The following is an 18098-nucleotide window of genomic DNA, read 5'->3' on the forward strand; positions in this document are numbered from 1 at the left end:
CACATTTGGATGAAATGCTTAATTAATCTGCTTTAAAGAAATGTTAGTTCAGTAAAACCCTACACCATTTTTCTTCTGACCTGCCCATCTCTATTGAGCAGATACAGTGCATTAACTTCCAACACGTTAACATGAAATGATTTACAGAGGTTTCATCATTGTTGATAATATTGTGCATTTTAACAGGTATACAAGAGGCCTGATCTCAGGGTAAGATATTTTGGCTTCCTGCAAGTTGGCCTCTCTGTATGTCTTCTGTGTTGTGTTGAAAGTCTTTACTAGGCAGTGATCAGAATCTCATTTTCTAATTAGATCAAACCTTGTTAGTGCACGAGCATCTGATATGGTCAAAGTGCATTTCTTTTGTTAAGTTTTGTGTTTATTTACCTGCTTCTGAGATTTAGTTCTCCATTGTGACTTTTGTCTTTGTCAAAGAGCTACAAGTGTGTCTGCATTTTGCTTTCATTTATTCTGCTGCCATGTTTTTGTGAACTGTTTGTGGGTTGTCCTACTTTGAGATTCTTCTTGACTGATTTGGCATTCAAAATATACAACTGCCAATGCTGATACACTTAGGACACATGAAGTTGCAGACAACAATGCCTTTCCATTAAAAACTGCTGCTGGTATATCGGTAAAAGCTTGTAATCCTCTGAGAATTCCCACACTGTCACAAATTTAAGCACTTTTTCTGACATGCAAAGGAATTTTTAACGTGCCTCAATGGAAGGTCATTGCTTTGCCCAGTGGCATAAAATTAACTGCTTCATTGTCTTAAAATATGCTTTGCTTTTCTGATATTTATTAAATGTTTTCTTCCTGATTCATGAGGCCAGAGTACTCAACGTATGGAACGAGACAAAATTTTGGCATGATTAGATCATCATAACAATAAGAGACTTAGTCTGTGAATATGCTTTCTAGTTGCTGGATGTCTCTTAACCTGGCAATCATATGACATTTTAAATTTTAAGTTAGAGGATACAGAATCCAAAGTCAAATAATTAAAAAATACAGAAAAAAAATAGAAAATAAAGACCAGTTGCGAACAATGTTAAAATATCAATGGGTACAGGTAAATTTTTTTATCTTACAATAGACATTTAGTTTTTTGGAGGTATTGTTGCACTTTAATATTAAAAGAAAATGTTATTACTGGGCATTACCTAATCTGTATTTGGTTTTGCTGGTACAGGCATGGGAAAGTTCTGAATTACGGAATGGCCATCTACAATAGCCATCTACAATAGACTCCATTTTATCCAAATAATATACATTTTTAAAAATGATTTTCTTTTTCTCTGTAATAATAAGACAGTACCTTGTACTTGATCCAAACTAAGATATAATTAAACCTTACTGGAAGCGAAACCAGCCTATTGGGTTTAATAAAAATGTTTATATGATTTTCTAGTAGAGTTAAGGTATGAAAATCCAAATTACTGAAAGATCCATTATCCGGGAAAACGCCAGGTCCTGAGCATGCTGGATAAGCGGTCCCATACCTGTATCACAAAGGAGATCTTGTCCAAATTAACATGTTTTTCCAAACTGCTTGCCCTTAATAAATGGAATTTTAGAAGAAAATGTGTTTGTTTAATGTCTTTGCATGATGTTTTGCCAAACTGCATGTTGGTTATGCTTTGAGTAATGCTGCTTCTGCAATATTGGCCCCCGAACAATTCCTCAGCCCAAGCATGCAGCTTGTTAGGATACCCCGATGTTACATAGAAAGTGTTGGGTAAGTAAAAAAGTGTCAAACACAAAATGACAAATATTGGGAGGAAACTCTTGTCCCACCTCCAAAAGTTGCAGGTGTACGGAGTGGATTTTGGTGTTTGCCTAAGGCTAGTGTCACATGGGGCTGACAGTCGGCCTGCTAAAAGAAGAAAACAACTGTCCAGGAATCAGCCCCTTACTTTGCCTGCACCCGGATCCAGTGTATCGGTCTGATTGCAGGTGCATGTTGCAGATATTGACACAGAAATGCAAGATTTTGTATTTCGGTGCCAAAATCCACCACTTGTGCCTGCACCTGGGCCAATGGAATGGATCCAAGAGCAGGTAAGGTAAGTAGCTGATTCCAGTGTTGGGGCTGATTCTTAGCCTGCATTTTTTAGCAGGCCCGGTTTCAGCCCATGTGACATTAGTCTTATAAGCAATAACTCAGTATGGTGAGGTCTTCTTAATGAGTGACTCTTTATGCAAATGTCATTTCGGCTGCTGAGATCAGTAGACAGCCCACTTGGCCTGTTGCCCAATTGTAATAATATAATGGCAATACCATTTAAGACCCTTCGCACTATATCATCTGTCCGTCGGCAAATTAGAACCTTGTTAGCCTCATATGGCTGCCTATGGATAGGCCCGTTTGGTTTGCTGTGTGGGAATGTTCTATTGTACTTATCAGAGCTATGAGAGTCGGGACAGTTGGATTAGTGAACATTTTTTTGTTTTAGCATTTGTTCTGCAGCACCTTCTTTCTTGCATGTGTTTTTCCTCAGGTATTTTGCATACGCAATGTAATCACTTGTTTTTAAAAAGACAGTACACACTTTCTGTTAAATGCCTGCTGGTTTATTTGTTTTGCATTTTTGTTCCAGTGTTCACATAATTGCTAGAACTGCACTCTGCTTTAAATGAAGAATTATGTGCATGTATTTTATTTTGAAACTCAAGAATTTTTGTTACCTGGCAAAGCTTCTAAAGAGCAAAGGGTTTATTTAAAAAAATTATTCCAAGTCAGTGAATGGTTTGGTCTGGACAGTATCCTATCCAATAAATGATCTGCATAAAAAACAAAGATAAAATAATGCAGGCACCCATGTGCTCCTTGTTGCACATTCTTCTCTGGCAAACACTGGCAGTTATCAGTCAACTGCAAAAGATGGAGCAAGACACAACTGAAAGAAATAGGCAATTTTAGCTTACTATATACTTAACACTAATTTTAAGGATGTGGAGCCTAGCCCACGCAACCAAACTTCTGGAGGCATTTTTAATTTTCACTTCACCAACTGCATGCAAAAAAAACCATTAAAGCAAAGTCTTAATGAAAATGCCTTTGAGAAAGTGAAAGTTTTTACTGTCTCTTTAAATTGTGTATTCCATGTGCTTTGTATTGTTGTTGTGTGCATGATTATTTCTCTCTTGTTGCCTCTGTTTTTGTCCATCGCTGCCTCTCGCTGTGCAGGATATTCAGGACGAGCACAATGGCTTTCATTCTGAGTCGGAGACTGAGCAGGTGGCAAGTTCTTTTTTTTTCCCTCTCTTGTATGTTTCAGCTAAACTTAGTGCATGCCTCTAGCTACTATTTTGTACCTTTGTAGCTTACCTTGTTTGTTTAGCTAAATATAGCAACGGTGGAGATGTTGTCAGTCTGAGAATACAAAACCTTAAATAGCAAGCAAAAAAGGCCAGCAGATTCATTTGGTACCAGTTGTAGATAGGAAGGGCTTCAGCTGTTTACTATATACCTATCCTTTCCAATATCGAACCTCTAACCCTGGTTTGATTCCCTTTGACAAGTACTTATAACCCTGGACGAGTCACTTAAAGGAGAACAAAAGCTTAACTAAATAATTTGGTACCACAATTTGGGAACCACAGGCCTTTAGCAGGGAAGATCTGTACCTCCAAAGATGCCCCAGTAGCTCCTCATCTTCTTTTCTACTGAGTTCACTGCACATGCTCTGTGCTGCTGTCCCTTACTGAGCTTAGGGACCCACTCACAAGATACCGAATATATATCATATAAACATTACAGTATAAGGCTGATAATTAAATTATTCAGATTATTGGTAGCCATCAGCCATATTGCACCAACTTATATACCAGGCAAACCTAATTTTCTGCTTTATGATTTGCAACAGCCCCTAAGGTTATCTTTCTAACAGCTGCTTAAAGGATACCTGTGACAAGTTTTGAAGGCCTGGATCATAACTACTATAGAGATGCTGAAGCTTTAGGCTGGTACAATAAGTTTAGTATATAAATTGTGGCATTTATAACCATATTTTTTGAGTTTTTAGTTCTCGTTTTAAGCCCTGGTTTTCTGTACAGTTGTGTCTTGGTGTCTTTTCCTGGGGCTGCACTTGACATAACAACTGCTCATATGTGCTTTAAACACAGTAATTGTCTTTAACGCTTTTAAGAGGTAATTCTTATTGTTTTTACAACCCTAATGTCTGTATCTGTGCTGGCAGGCTAGATAGGTTGAGAGGTATGAAAAGAAATTAGAAGGGTACTGCTTTTATTTATTCCACTGGACTACTTGTTGGTGCAGCACATCTGTCAGTCTGCATTCAATAGGCTTGCAAGAGCGTTGAACGGGCACAGGTAGTGCCAATTTAGAATTATATTTTGTATAGAGCCATATTTATCAGAGAGTGAAACTAAACCTTGCTGCTCTCTTCACATGTAGGATTTGTAGGGTGAAGTTTCGCTGCTCTCATCACATATAGGATTTATTTGTGATATACCAGTATTTATCAAAAGTGAAATCAAAATTAAAAGTTCACCCTTTGAAAAATATTCCCATACAAGTAAATAGAAAGTGACAGAATTTCACTCAAATTGGTCTAGTTTCACTGTTTTATAAATATGCCCAATATGATGTTACATATATTTTCTAACATTATAGGTTTCATTTGATTCTTGCAAATCTTTAATTTAAACTAATTGCAGTATAAATATTCTGTCTGCCATTCAGTTAAGTTATCTGTTTGTATTGTGGCTGCAGGGGCTGGTTCATCAACGTAAAGGGGGTTTTGGGGCTTTCCAACCAGTCAGAATGGGATGGAACGGTTAAACACTGCAGAAATTTGACTTTGATGAACCCACCTCATTTTATGTTTCATTTTCATCCTGATGTCATTTGCCACATAGATTGTGCTTCCTTTTGTGGTGTTGTCTAGAAGGTTGCAAGGGCGAAAATACTGTTTTTTTGAGTTCTGTTAGCATTTTAAATTACAGTATGCTATTGCACATAGACTGCACCCACATTTCCCTGTGGGGTTTTCCATTCTTTATATCAATTTGTTATGACTGCTTTCTTGAAGACGTTTATTTGACCATCCCGTTTTGTACACACTGCCACCAATGTGGCTACTGAGCTTCCACACTCCTAGTATATGATATAGAACTGTAGCCGCTATCTCAGGTCCTCTTGCAGCTAACCAGACAGAGAAGTATATCATTTAAGCCAGGAATAACTGTAACTTGCCAGCAGCTGCTATGGCATATGCATAAAAGGCGCAGATGCTTTAGGTGGGACTGTGACATCAAAGCTTCCATTGAACTGGGCATGGTTAGGTTTGCCTTTACTTGAGATATCGAGTGATTACTGTTGCCTTGAAAATGCTTACAATTGCTTCGTCCTTGCCAGTATTAGTGTCTTATATGAATATTCACTTGTACTAACAATGTTATTCAAATGTTAGTCTAAGGGTAGGTAGTTTGGCTGTTCTGTTGGCTGTCTAGGTGCTTGATTTTGATGTGAGTTAAAATGCACAGTGTGCCATTGCCCTAAACATTATCTTGCAGGCACAATTAAGGTATTTAAAAAATAATCTGCAAGGTTTGTGTCAGGTCTATTAATCCATAGCAACAGATCAGATGGTAGCTTTTAAACAGGTAGCCAGTAAATGCTACCTTTACTAGGAAGGTGAATGTCCGGTTCGATGAATGACCTTATATTTCCATAAATTAAAACATTTGATAGATTTTGGGGCATATTTATATTTTATATTTTTATTACTCATATTTCTATTCAGGCTTCTCCTATTCATATTCCAGTCTCTTATTCAAATCAGTGCATGGTTGCTAGGGTAATTTGAAACCTAGCAGCCAGATTACTGAAACTGGAGAGCTGCTGAATAAAAAGTGAAATAACTCAAAAACCTTAAATAATAAAAAAATTAAAACCAATTGCAAATTGTCTCAGAATATCCCTCTCTACATCATACTAAAAGTTAATTTAAAGGTGAACAACCCCTTTCATTCTGATAAATATACCCCATAGTTTTTACTTAGGGCTTGGCGCACCTGCACTAACTGTGCTTTTTCCCCTAGCATTTAGGAATTCTGAAATAATTTGATTATGATTGCATCAGGCAGGCTGCAAATAAGCCATCTACTGACTTAGAACTTCCTTTTGCTTTGCTACAACTAAACCGATGCAGATAGCAGGGACAACATTGGTTTTCTTCAAGTAACTATGAGAGAAAGAGTTTGACCTTGTGTCAGAAATGCACAGATGGGAAACTGGATTTATTTGTTGCCATTTATTATTTGCCAGGCCCTGAGAGATGGAAATAAGCTGGCACAGATGGAAGAGGCACCACTGTTTCCTGGCGAGTCTATCAAGGCAATTGGTGAGAACAAAAACCTTCATCCGTAAGACTTGTCCCACACAGAACACTGTGACTCGCTAATGACTTTTGTGCCCTACAAGGTTGCTGCGTTCTCCAAGAAGGGCCTGTGTGCAAAGGGCCTGTGTTTACACTAGCTAATGGGATTAAAGTTTAATTGAAATGTTGCTATCCCTGATAAAATGTTTTCATGCACTGCACCACTGTGTATAACCACTCACTAACAATAATGCTTTGCCCCAGCTTCTGGAATGGCAAAAAAACAAAACCAAAACCAAGAGTGTCTTTAATGTTTGTGGATTTTCTTGTAAGAAGGACAGACTATATTGTTCATAGTGTTTGTCTGGCTCCTGTTAAAATGCAGTAGAGGGAGACTAGAGATAGTTCACTACAAGTCTAGATAGATAAGACACATTAAAACCATGCAGCAGCTGCTGTATTGTGCCACAAAGTAGGAAGCATAGTAAGAAGAAATGTCATTGTATGGTATAGACTTAAAGTTTGCCTTAAAGGGGATAGTATACTCCCCTTCTTAACATTAGCCAAATGAATAAGGCATAACATACTTTTTTGCCTGTTGTTTTAAGTAATATCTATATTTTCCATTGTTTCTGGCACAAAACAAGAAGGTCTTGTCATTTCTGGTCCTAAAGAACTTGAAAGGAGCCGATAAAACAAATTACCAGTCAACTGAGAAGCCCCTGATAAACTGTTCAAAGGCTACTGCTTAGATCAGGGAGACAGTTGTTTCTTTAAAGGTAGAGAGGGATTTCTGAACAAATTGGAAGGGAAAGGTTCTGTGAACTTTGCACAAATTTCAAAATTTGGCAAAAAAACATAGTGAAACGTGAGTTTTTAAATTGATCCTGTTATCGGAAAACGTTTTTTTCAAAACGCATCAGTTAATAGTGCTACTCCAGCAGAATTCTGCACTGAAATCAATTTTTCAAAAAAGCAAACAGATTTTTTTATTTTCAATTTTGAAATCTGACATGGGGCTAGACATTTTGTCAATTTCCCAGTTGCCCCCAGTCATGTGACTTGTGCCTGCACTTTAGGAGAGAAATACTTTCTGGCAGGCTGCTGTTTTTCCTTCTCAATGTTACTCAATGTGTCTCAGTGGGACATGGGTTTTTACTATTGAGTGTTGTTCTTTGATCTACCAGACAGCTGTTATCTTGTGTTAGGGAGCTGCTATCTGGTTACCTTCCCATTGTTCTTTTGTTTGGGTGCTGGGGGGGAAAAGGGAGGGGGTGATATCACTCTAACTTGCAGTACAGCAGTAAAGAGTGATTGAAGTTTATCAGAGCACAAGTCACATGACTTGGGGCAGCTGGGAAATTGACAATATGTCTAGCCCCATGTCAGATTTCAAAATTGAATGTAAAAAAATCTGTTTGCTCTTTTGAGAAATGGATTTCAGTGCAGAATTCTGCTGGAGCAGCACTATTAACTGATTCATTTTGGAAAAACTGTTTTTTCCCATGACAGTATCCCTTTAAAACTGAAACGATAGGCTGAATGTAATTTCAATACAAAGTCCTTTTAGTGTGCTTATTTTTAGCAAAAGTATTTTTCAGTGTATGCTGTCCCATTTTATTCTAATTGGGGCCCTTCCTGAAAACATTAGAAGCAACCCCAGCTATTAATCCCATTCCGCTGGGCTTTACAGTCTGCATTATGCATTTAGACATGCAAGGTTCTTTTGGTATGTGCGAAACCCAGACATGTTTGACATTTTGAAGGAACAAAATGTTGAATTTTGACTAATTCAGTAGTCATAATAATAGTAGTAATATATATGCTTCATTATGTTATTGGTACAGTAGGTACTCATTAAAAATTAAGAAACCACAAATCTTAAGGATAAGTTAAATATACAGGAGCATTCATTATGAAATGAATACAGGTTTATATACAAATAATGCAGCCTTTTTTTACAGCAGATCTTTAATAAACCTTCATATTTTAATTTCTCGGCAGTTCTCACTGAACTGGTAGGGCTGCATGAGCTCTGTAGCTCACATTCTACATACTACAGTAGCATTATTTTATCCCTAGCCTCTTATAAGCACAGCAGAAATTGTAGAATTGTTCCTCTATAAGCAGGTAATGATGTCAAAGCTTGAATATGCTCATCCAATATTCTCTCTGATAAACAAAGAATATAAAGGATAAATCAGGCCCCCAGTTCTTTAATGGTTATGTGAGTTAAAACAAAAACAAGAAAAATGCCTTGTGGTGGGATTTTCAAATCATTCTCGTATCATACGTTATCTAACATGAACACTGTCCATTTCCACAGCTAAGGACGTTATGTACATCTGCCCATTTTGGGGAGCAGTGAGTGGGACTTTGACAGTCACGGATTTCAAGATGTACTTCAAAAATGTAGAAAGGGTAAGTTTGGCTTCTGTTTCATTCATGCAGTTGGAGTATTCTCAAAAGGCAATACATACTGATAAAATAAGGTCGACAGCAGGGGTCTTCAACTTTTTTTTTTTTTTTACCCGTGAGCCACATTCAAATATAAAAAAAGTTAGAGAGCAATATAAACATGCAAAAAGTTTCTGTGGGTACCAAATATGGGCTGTGATTGGCTATTGGTAGCTCCTATGTGGACTGGCAGCCTACAGGAGACTCTGTTTGGCAGTACACCTAGTTTTTATGCAACCAAGCCTGGAATTCAAAAATAAGCACCTGCTTTGAGTCCACTAGGAGAAACATCAAGTGGGTTGGTTGAGCAACATGCTTGTGAGCCACTGGTTGGGGATCACTGGTCTAGAGGGTCTATAGAATGGATTATACATGAAAAAAAAACATTATATGCAAATAAGGAGGGCCTTTCTCATCAGAACTTACAGCATGCATCAGATGTTATGTAGAGCTACAGTGTCGAATTGGCCCGGCGGGACACCGGGAAAAAACCCTGTGGGCCCCGACCCTTGGGCCAGACCCCCTCTCCCCATATTGGGATACCAAAAAAAAAAAAAAAAAAATGTCAGTGGCGCACCACATGCGCTTTGCACCGAGTGCTCCTTCATGCGTGCGCGCCCTGGACAGCGAGGGCCCTAGACAGCGGTTCCGGTGGGCCCTGTGCCCTCCAGTCCGACCCTGTAGAGCTACTGCTGGAACTGACATTTCTGACAGATGATCAGACATATTATTTCACACATGAGGTTCCATAATAGCACTAATTGATACAAATATTTGCCTATGTATTCACAATTATAATGTCAATGTATTTGTGTTGCACATCAGGACCCTCCTTTTATCTTGGATGTTCCACTTGGTGTTATAAGCAGAGTGGAGAAGATTGGTGTGCAGAGCCAAGGAAGCCATTCTTGTGGCATAGAGATTGTGTGCAAGGTACTACTATTGAGCTTACAGACAGAAACATTTATTTAACCCATACAAGTTTGTGTGCAATGAGAATAATATGCATGTTATACAGAACTTAATAATATGGTGTGGGATCCATTATCCGGAAACCGGTTATCCAGAAAGCTCTGAATTACATAATGGGTGTCTCCCATAGACTCCATTTGATCAACATAATCCAAATTTTTAAAAATTGTTTCATTTTTCTCTAATTATACAGTAACAGTACCTTCTACTTGATCCAAATTAAGATATAATTGATCCTTATTGGATGCAAAACCGGTTTATTTAATGTTTACATAATTTTATAGTAGATTAAAGTTGTGAAGATCCGTTATCCGGAAAGTACCAGGTCCCGAATATTGTGGTAACAGGTCCCATACTTGTATAAGGACTCAAAATTATTTTAATTGGGTGACTGGGGTGCACCCAGGGGCTCCAGTTTCCTCGCAACCTATAGGTGCCATGTTTAGAGTGATATAATGTGTAGTCTCTCTATAAGCGTATGTAAGGGGCATGTCAAACAATAGGCCAACTAACAAACATATAAATATGTGCTTTACACATTCATAACGGCAGTCCTAGTTGGTTAGCTTTCTTCTGATGTCAGAATGTGCAAATGCCCATGCAAAAAACAACTATAGAACTCTTTGAATGTAGAAATAGCAAAATGAAGAAATTGCGCAGATGCAGAACTGCTAATTTTCCATTTTATACTTTCGACAGGATATGTTTTGGCATTAAAAAGGACAGGTGATGTCTGGAAGGAGTACATATGCACAACAGCAATTATAATGGGTCTCTCCCTTCTTATAGCTATTGGATGCTTGGAGCACCAAGGGAGTGGACACTACAGAATGCTAGCTATTTAGGAGTTGGTACAATTATTTCTGTGTGTAGGACTGAGTCAATAAGTTTTACTTTTACACATGGTTACCTATATGTGCTATATTTGGAAAGAGAAAAATAACATTTACATTTTTTTTTTATTATTTACATTTTTATTAATTTTCATTGAATACAGTAGGGAATTCAAAAATGGTTTAACATAGAAACAGCTGCATACTTATTGTCAATGAGTATATTTTCATAGTTCAACATATAGTTCGATCTCTGTGGGCTGACTATTTCCACTGAAGATCTGTTATATCTTTAAAATGGCATAGGGGAAAAACAGGGGGGGGGGGAGAACAGGAACGAAAAGTAGCAGAAGAGGGGGAGGAGAGTTAAGGAAAACGAAAGTAATGAGTTTCTTCAACTTTCTGCGCACATCAACTGGGGGCTCAGTTCCTTGCATGTTCTGTGTGTGGTTCCTTATGTTACGGTAATTGTCCCCGTCTGAAGGCTTTCCAGGTGTTGGGCCCATGGGTGCCACTCTAGCTCTCCCTCGTAGCTTCTGTCCAAAAATCTCTCATGTATTCCATTGCCCTGATCCAATTTACCATGGCGATCAGTGTTTGCATTCCTAGTATTTGTGTTTTTTCCCAGTTTGCTGCTAGCTGAGATCTTGCTGCTGTTAGAATGTCTGTGGCTTACTTGTGTGATCTCTGGGGGTATATGGCTCTGATTTCCATAAGGAATGTGTGGGGGGCTGCTTTTATGGTGCAATGGAGAATCTCGGAGAGCAGAGTCGCTACCTTCTCTAGAATACCTGGGCTACTGTACAGGTCAACCAAGTGTGTTGGAAGGATCCCTGTTCCCCGCACCCACTAACACATGTAGCATGTTCCACATTACTGCTAAATTTGCAGAAGAGTACCACTGAAATATAGTTAGTTTCATAGTTAAATCGGGTTGAAAAAAAGACAAAGTCCATCAAGTTCAACCCTTCCAAATGAAAACCCAGCATCCATACACACACCCCTCCCTACTTTCACATAAATTCTATATATCCATACCTATACTAACTATAGAGTTTAATATCACAATAGCCTTTGATATTATGTCTGTCCAAGAAATCATCCAAGCCATTCTTAAAGGCATTAATATGATCTTATATGCTCTCTCGTTAGAGACTGCACATATAGATGTTTTTTGGCCGTGTCCCAATGTATGACCAGGATTTTTCGGAGATTGTAAGGCCTAGATCTTGCTCCCATTTCTTTATGTAGGGTTGGTGTATATCTGTAGTTTCTGATGTTAGACTTCTATATAGGCTGGAAATCAGGTGGGTCAGGTAGGATTGGTTTTGGCAAGTGGTTTCAAAGTAGGTTAGTGTGTGATTTGTTCTGGTTTTGAGTGCAGCTTCCACATAGTGTCTAATTTGTAAATATCGGAAAAGAACTGTGAATGTGGGATGTTGTGTTAGCTGTAATGGGGTTGTGCAGTGGTTTTTAAATTTCCTTCCATGGCTCGCTGGTTGGGACACATTTACATTTCTTTAAGAAAAAAAAAAAACAGTTTTCTCCATCCACACTTCTCATGCATATTCAGAACCTTGTATAACACAATGCTGGCTGTTTATTTCCATATGGAATGCATGGTATTGATAAATCATTAGTGTGAGATAAATGGGGACTGCAAGGCTTGTGTTTCATTCATGTATGTCTGGCTTTGATAAATGAGCAGATGAACATCTAAAGCATTTGTATAATTGCCAGTTGCATGATGATTTTCAATTTATAGAATACTGGCTACCCTTAACATTCAGATATATCCCTTTGCATTCTATTCAAAGGCCACTATGTAATGTAATCAGTCAATGTCCTGACTTAATACCGCATTATTATTTTGTAAATGTGATTAGAAAGTTAATGTACTTATTTCTGTATGGCTGCAAAATGGTTAACCCCCTCTAACTTTCATTTGGCCTTTCACATGGGTCTTGATGCACTTCCTCTTGTAACTCAATCCTTTGTTTATTGCTTGAAAGGATATCAGAAACTTGCGGCTGGCCTACAAACAGGAAGAGCAGAACAAATTGGAAATATTTGAAAATCTCATTAAAAATGCATTTCCTCTTTCTAATGGGCTGGTGAGTGGACACTTGTTTATTTCCCCTTTGTGAATCATTAAGAAGTTTACAAGAATATAGTGTAAATGTAGTGGAATGATGCTTTGTTGATGTGACATGGTATTTCTCTCTGATACTATGTTAAAGGGGCGGTTCACCTTATTTTTTAGTTATACATTGTCCTATTCCTAGTTTTTTTGCAATTGATCTTCTTCATTATTTATTTAGTATAGTTTTTACATTATTTGCCTTTCTCTTCTACCTCTTTCCATCTTTTAAGTGGGGGTCTTGGACCCTGGCAGTCAAAAAAAAACTATTGCTCTGTAAGCTTACAATTGTATTATTATTGTTACTTATTGCTTATAATTTTATTCAGGCCCTTCCTATACATTTTCCACTCTCTCAATCAAACCATTGCCTGGTTGCTATGGTAAACAAAATCCTAGAGACCAGATGGCTGCTGAAATTCCAAACTGGAGAGCTGCTGAACAAAATGCTAAATAACTGAACAACTACAAACTCCCACAGTGCTTTCATGCTTAATCATAGGCCTTTTGTTGGTGGCTTCTACATTGTTTCACTTATTAGAAACACCATTTCACAGAACAGCAAGGCAGAGAAAAATACTGAATTCAATAGCAGATGTATTATATAAAACTGGCCGTACATTATAAGACCTGCTAGTTTGGTAAAGACTTATAGCACTTATTTTGCACCCCCAGCAACAATTGTCATGTTGTTTTGCTCCCCAACTCTTTTTACACCGGAATGTTGCTCACAAATAAAAAAAAAAATTTGTAGACTCCCATTTTGATTGGTTACCAGTCAATGACTAATTGGTGACTTGAAGGGGGCCATATGGAGCATAACTGGTCAATTTGTTTGCTTTTGGCTAACCAACTATGTTGAACAATTTTTTTTTAATTTCACGCAGCCTATCTATTTACCCAGTTTTACTTTTAAACTTATAGGTTCCTTTAAGTTTGACCACTGAAAATTAAATGCACATACCTTGTATTGGAAAGTTGCTTGGAAATATTAATTTTTTTCTCATTAGGCAAAATTTTATTTAAAAATTTTTTTTTATTTTTCTTTAAAGGAAAACTATACCCCTTAAACAATGTAGGTATCTATAAAAATATATTGCATAAAACGGCTCATATGCAAAAACCTGCTTCATGTAAATAAACCATTTTCATAATATTTTATAGCATTACCATTGGGTAATCCTAAATATAAAATTGCCATTTTAAAAAATAAGGGCAGCCCCCTAGGATTGTATGATTCACAGTGCACACAAACATACAAAACAAACTCTACTTGTTAGGTCACATGAGCCAATTAACAGACAGAGTTCTGTCTTTTGCTTCCACACTTCTTACTGTTAAGGTGGCCATTCACGGAGAGATCTGCTCGTTTGGCGATGTCGTCAAACAACTGGATCTCGGCCCAACGATCGGATCCTAGCGAATAGTAACGGGCGGTCGGATCGCGGGACTGCATCAACGAACAGATGCTGCCGTGATCCAACGGGATTTTTAGTCCCATCCGATCGAGATTTGCCCGACCAGATCTGGATCGGGGAAGCCTGTCGGGGGGGCCCCATACACGGCCCAATAAGTTGCAGACTCGGTCTGTCTGCAGATTTTATTGGCCCATGTATGGCCACCTTTACAGTTAGAGTTGTAGTAATTCTGGTCAGGTGATCTCTGAGGCAGCAAACAGACCATCACAAAATTGTTCAAGGCAAGAGATATTTACTTAAATATATATTCCAGTTTGATAAGATTATTTAATTTGATATAAACTATCTGTTGATCAAATATTCATTTTGGGGGTATAGCAAGAGGTGAGAGACAGTTAGTGAGAGCAGCAAGCTGGAATAAACAAGTGCTTAAAAACCTGTGAGCAGCATTTATTGATGCTTTTTGGGCAAGGTTCATTGTCCACATATATGTTTGCAGATCTTGTGCCTTCAGGCTTGTGAGGTGTGAATACTTCTTGTTTCTCATTTCACATACTGTATGTCACCTGTACTGAAGAAGATAATCCTTTAGGTGCTTGTCACATTTTAAGCAGCTCAGCTGGGCCCCTGTAACAGGACAGAACAGAACTATACATTGCTCACAAGCCTGCAGAATTACAAATGTACTACCTTTGTACCAACAGTGCCCCCCTTGCCTTTCTCCTGCGTTATAGTTGCACAGCGTGAAACACTGTTCTAACTGTCTCTTCTCTTCTGAAGCCCCTTTTTGCATTCAGTTATAAAGAAAAATTCTCTGTCAATGGCTGGAAAGTTTATGACCCAACAGCAGAATACAAAAGACAGGTAAGATCAAATAGAAAAAATGTTTTAATTGTTTTTTTTTTCTCACTATTTTTTGTCTTCATGCTATTTACAGTTACTCTTATTCGTTTGTTTTTAAACCAACCCAATTTGGGTTAATACTAGTTGACAAATTCTGTATTTTGTTGAGAACACTCTGCTAACATCTTGAAAAATGTCAGGGCTGCAAAGTTTCCATTCTTCAGGGCAAAAGACTAAAATGAAAGTTCTTTCCAGCTTCCTTGTTCTTACTAGCAACTGTGTGTGGAGGGGAAGGTCCATGGTTAAACCTTCTGTACAATGAAAGATGGCAACTGAGGGAATGATGGGGTTTGATTTCACAGAGCTGATTATTTTCCATTTAAACAGACTCCTGAGTGTAGGGCTAGAGAGCAGGCGGTAGTAATTGTTAAAAACAATTATCCATTAGAGCATTATATCTTTTTTTGAAAGAATATGAATACATGTTCAGCAGTTGCCCTATTAATTGTGTTAGTCTTAACCAGATGCCATAAGCCAAATGCTTTGACCAAGCACAAGTAGAGCTATTAACTGCAGTGTGTGCTATTCCTGCTCCCAGTTTCAATAAGGTACATAATTGGGCTTATTTATGACTTGCAACCGCAGTTGCTGTCATGCTAAAACTGCCACAGCTATTAAAGGGATACTGTCAAGGGAAAAAATGTTTTCCAAACACATCAGTTAATAGTGCTGCTCCAGCAGAATTCTGCACTGAAATCCATTTCTCAAAAGAGCAAAGAGATTTTTTTTATATTTAATTTTGAAATCTGACATGGGGATTTTATTGGAAATAAAACAATATACAAAATCAATCATTACAGAAAAAAAATCAAACAAAACTCATAGCATCAATTAATAAAGCATCAATCATGACCTTAACCCTTCACATGTCATTTCTCAATTTCCCATGTTTTGCTACCAACTACAGAACTACTTTGTTCAGAAAACACCCCAGTACTCCCCACCCCAGATGTTCCTGGGAAATGAAAGATATACCACTATTATCTTTTTTTTGTTGAAAGTGGAGTAAATTATTATGCAGGCTGAGAGGGGTTCCCAAACTTTTTCATTTGACTGTATATAAACATTGCATTTACATCACCAGCTCAGAAACTGATAACATTTACTGCAAACATTAATTATTTATGGACTGATGCTTTTTTATATTTTTTCTTGAAAGTATTCAGCCCCCCTGGCTTTCTTAACTTGAACCCTTGCCCCTAAACCCACTTCTTCACTGACTTCCATTAGTTCCCCTTCATCAAGTGACTCCCATTCTAAGTCCTGAGACTGCTGCTCCTGATGTTTCTTTCTTTTCTTTCTACTCTCCCCAGCAGGAACATTCTCCTTCTCCAGCTCCTCTGGTTCCTCCTCCATCAGTTCCCTCCATAAAACCTTCCCTAGCACCGAGAACCTGTTCTCACTCTCAATTGTCAGTTTCCCACTGGGCTCCTTTTTCTTTTTCCTTTCTCTACTTTCTAGTCCTCCCCTCCTCTGCCTTTATCCCTAATATAAACCTCCCTCCTTGGCCTCTCCTGCCCCTCCTGGGGCAACACAGAACCTTCTGTAGAAGTGCTTGGACTGGCCGTGTCCTGCACTGACTCACTCTCACCAAGCTCTGCTCATCAGCTCCTCTATATTGGGGCAATATTTCCTCATGTTCTTCCAAGCCTCGGGGCAGTTCTTATAGGCATGGTCTGACTCCAGACATAAATTGCACTGGAATCTGACATGGGGTGAGACATATTGTCAGTTTCCTAGCTGCCTCCAGTCATGTGACTTGTGCTCTGATAAACTTCAGTCACACTTTTCCACTCATTAAAGAAACTTCTACCCAAAAACGCTCCTTGCACTAAAGTGTTATGGTGCCCCACCATATATGTTTGGATGACTCTTCTGCTAGTGGGGCAATTGACATTGGGGATTCTTGGAGTTACTGCCACCTTGAAAGTGTGTCAAAACGCACAGCCAAAAAATCAGGTGCAGGTGTCCTGTTAATGCAGAGTCCTGGTAATGATGGCATTTACACAGCACAAATTGCACACTGCACCCTGCACTGTAAATGAGCCCTTGAAGATTTGCAGGCTCAGTGAGGCATTCCATTGTGTTATCATGAAGAGGCCAGAGCAGGAAGCCAGATTTCCTGCAGACAGCTGCTGCATGCGCGAGCTTAAGAGCAGCTTGTCAGCCAACTGGCTGAAAGCGAGAAGAAGGAAGCATGATTTTATAGTCACGCGCTGTGACTTTCTTGGTTTCTAGAGATTCTGGGTTAATTCAAGAGCAGTCATAGTAAATAGACAGAGCTTTGGGATCAGCATGTACCATATTGTTAATAACCCCAGCGTGCAGTTTCCAGTAGCTTCACAAAGGATGGGCAATTGCCTGAAAAGGCTTTTGCAAGAGGTAGTCAGGTAGTCGCTTTAAAACAGACAATTAACATAGCAGACAAAGGGAGGTAAGGAGGCCACTTTTCAAGCTACTACAACTAGTACCTGACAAAGAGCTTCCATCCTTTACTTTCCTCCTGGTAGGTGCCCTTGCTTCCACTCTGTTTCCACCAAAGCCTGTTCATTTACCGAAGGAATAAGATCCCATATTGCTTCAGTCCCTTTCTAAGGGCAGGATGGATGCCTTATATAAATAACAGGACAATGGAAACCTAATTTTCTCTGAGGTACCAAAATGTTTGACATCCCCCAGATAGATTGTTAAACTTGTTTTTCTCTGCTTCTGAAGAAGCTCCACGTCACCATCTTACCTGTTCCTCTCTGACCTGAGCATGTCTAAAATTATTCAGTGTTGCCGTACAGTGCAACATAAGAGGTAAGATGGCAGTGCGGCAGTTCTTAATGTCCCTAGGCTGGTGCAGAAAAAACGTAGCAATCTAATTTACCTCTCAGTTTTACTAGATACATCTAACATAATCATATGAAAGACCATAACTATTTGCCATTGATTGATTTTTAAGTTTGCATAGCCTCCATGCCTGTAAGCAATAACCCAGTCAAAAGAGCAAAATTAGATCATGTAATGAAACTGGATTACC

General features: G+C 38.5%; 1 protein-coding gene across 4 annotated transcripts in view; it reads left to right on the forward strand.

The window, feature by feature from the left end:
- The window catches only part of mtmr1.S (myotubularin related protein 1 S homeolog), a 32540-nt gene that overhangs the window by 4730 nt on the left and 9712 nt on the right, over positions 1-18098 (forward strand). Inside the window, exons 3-9 of one of the 4 annotated variants that reach the window (XM_018233019.2) lie at positions 187-210; positions 3194-3244; positions 6299-6374; positions 8677-8771; positions 9633-9740; positions 12625-12726; positions 14951-15034. In XM_018233019.2, coding sequence (XP_018088508.1) covers positions 187-210; positions 3194-3244; positions 6299-6374; positions 8677-8771; positions 9633-9740; positions 12625-12726; positions 14951-15034 — 540 coding nt within the window. The remainder of the gene's footprint in view (positions 1-186; positions 211-3193; positions 3245-6298; positions 6375-8676; positions 8772-9632; positions 9741-12624; positions 12727-14950; positions 15035-18098) is intronic. The other 3 variants (XM_018233021.2, XM_018233020.2, XM_018233022.2) reach the window with 3 other exon arrangements.

The sequence above is a fragment of the Xenopus laevis genome, chromosome 8S, assembly GCF_017654675.1.
Source record: "Xenopus laevis strain J_2021 chromosome 8S, Xenopus_laevis_v10.1, whole genome shotgun sequence".
NCBI lineage: Eukaryota > Metazoa > Chordata > Amphibia > Anura > Pipidae > Xenopus > Xenopus laevis.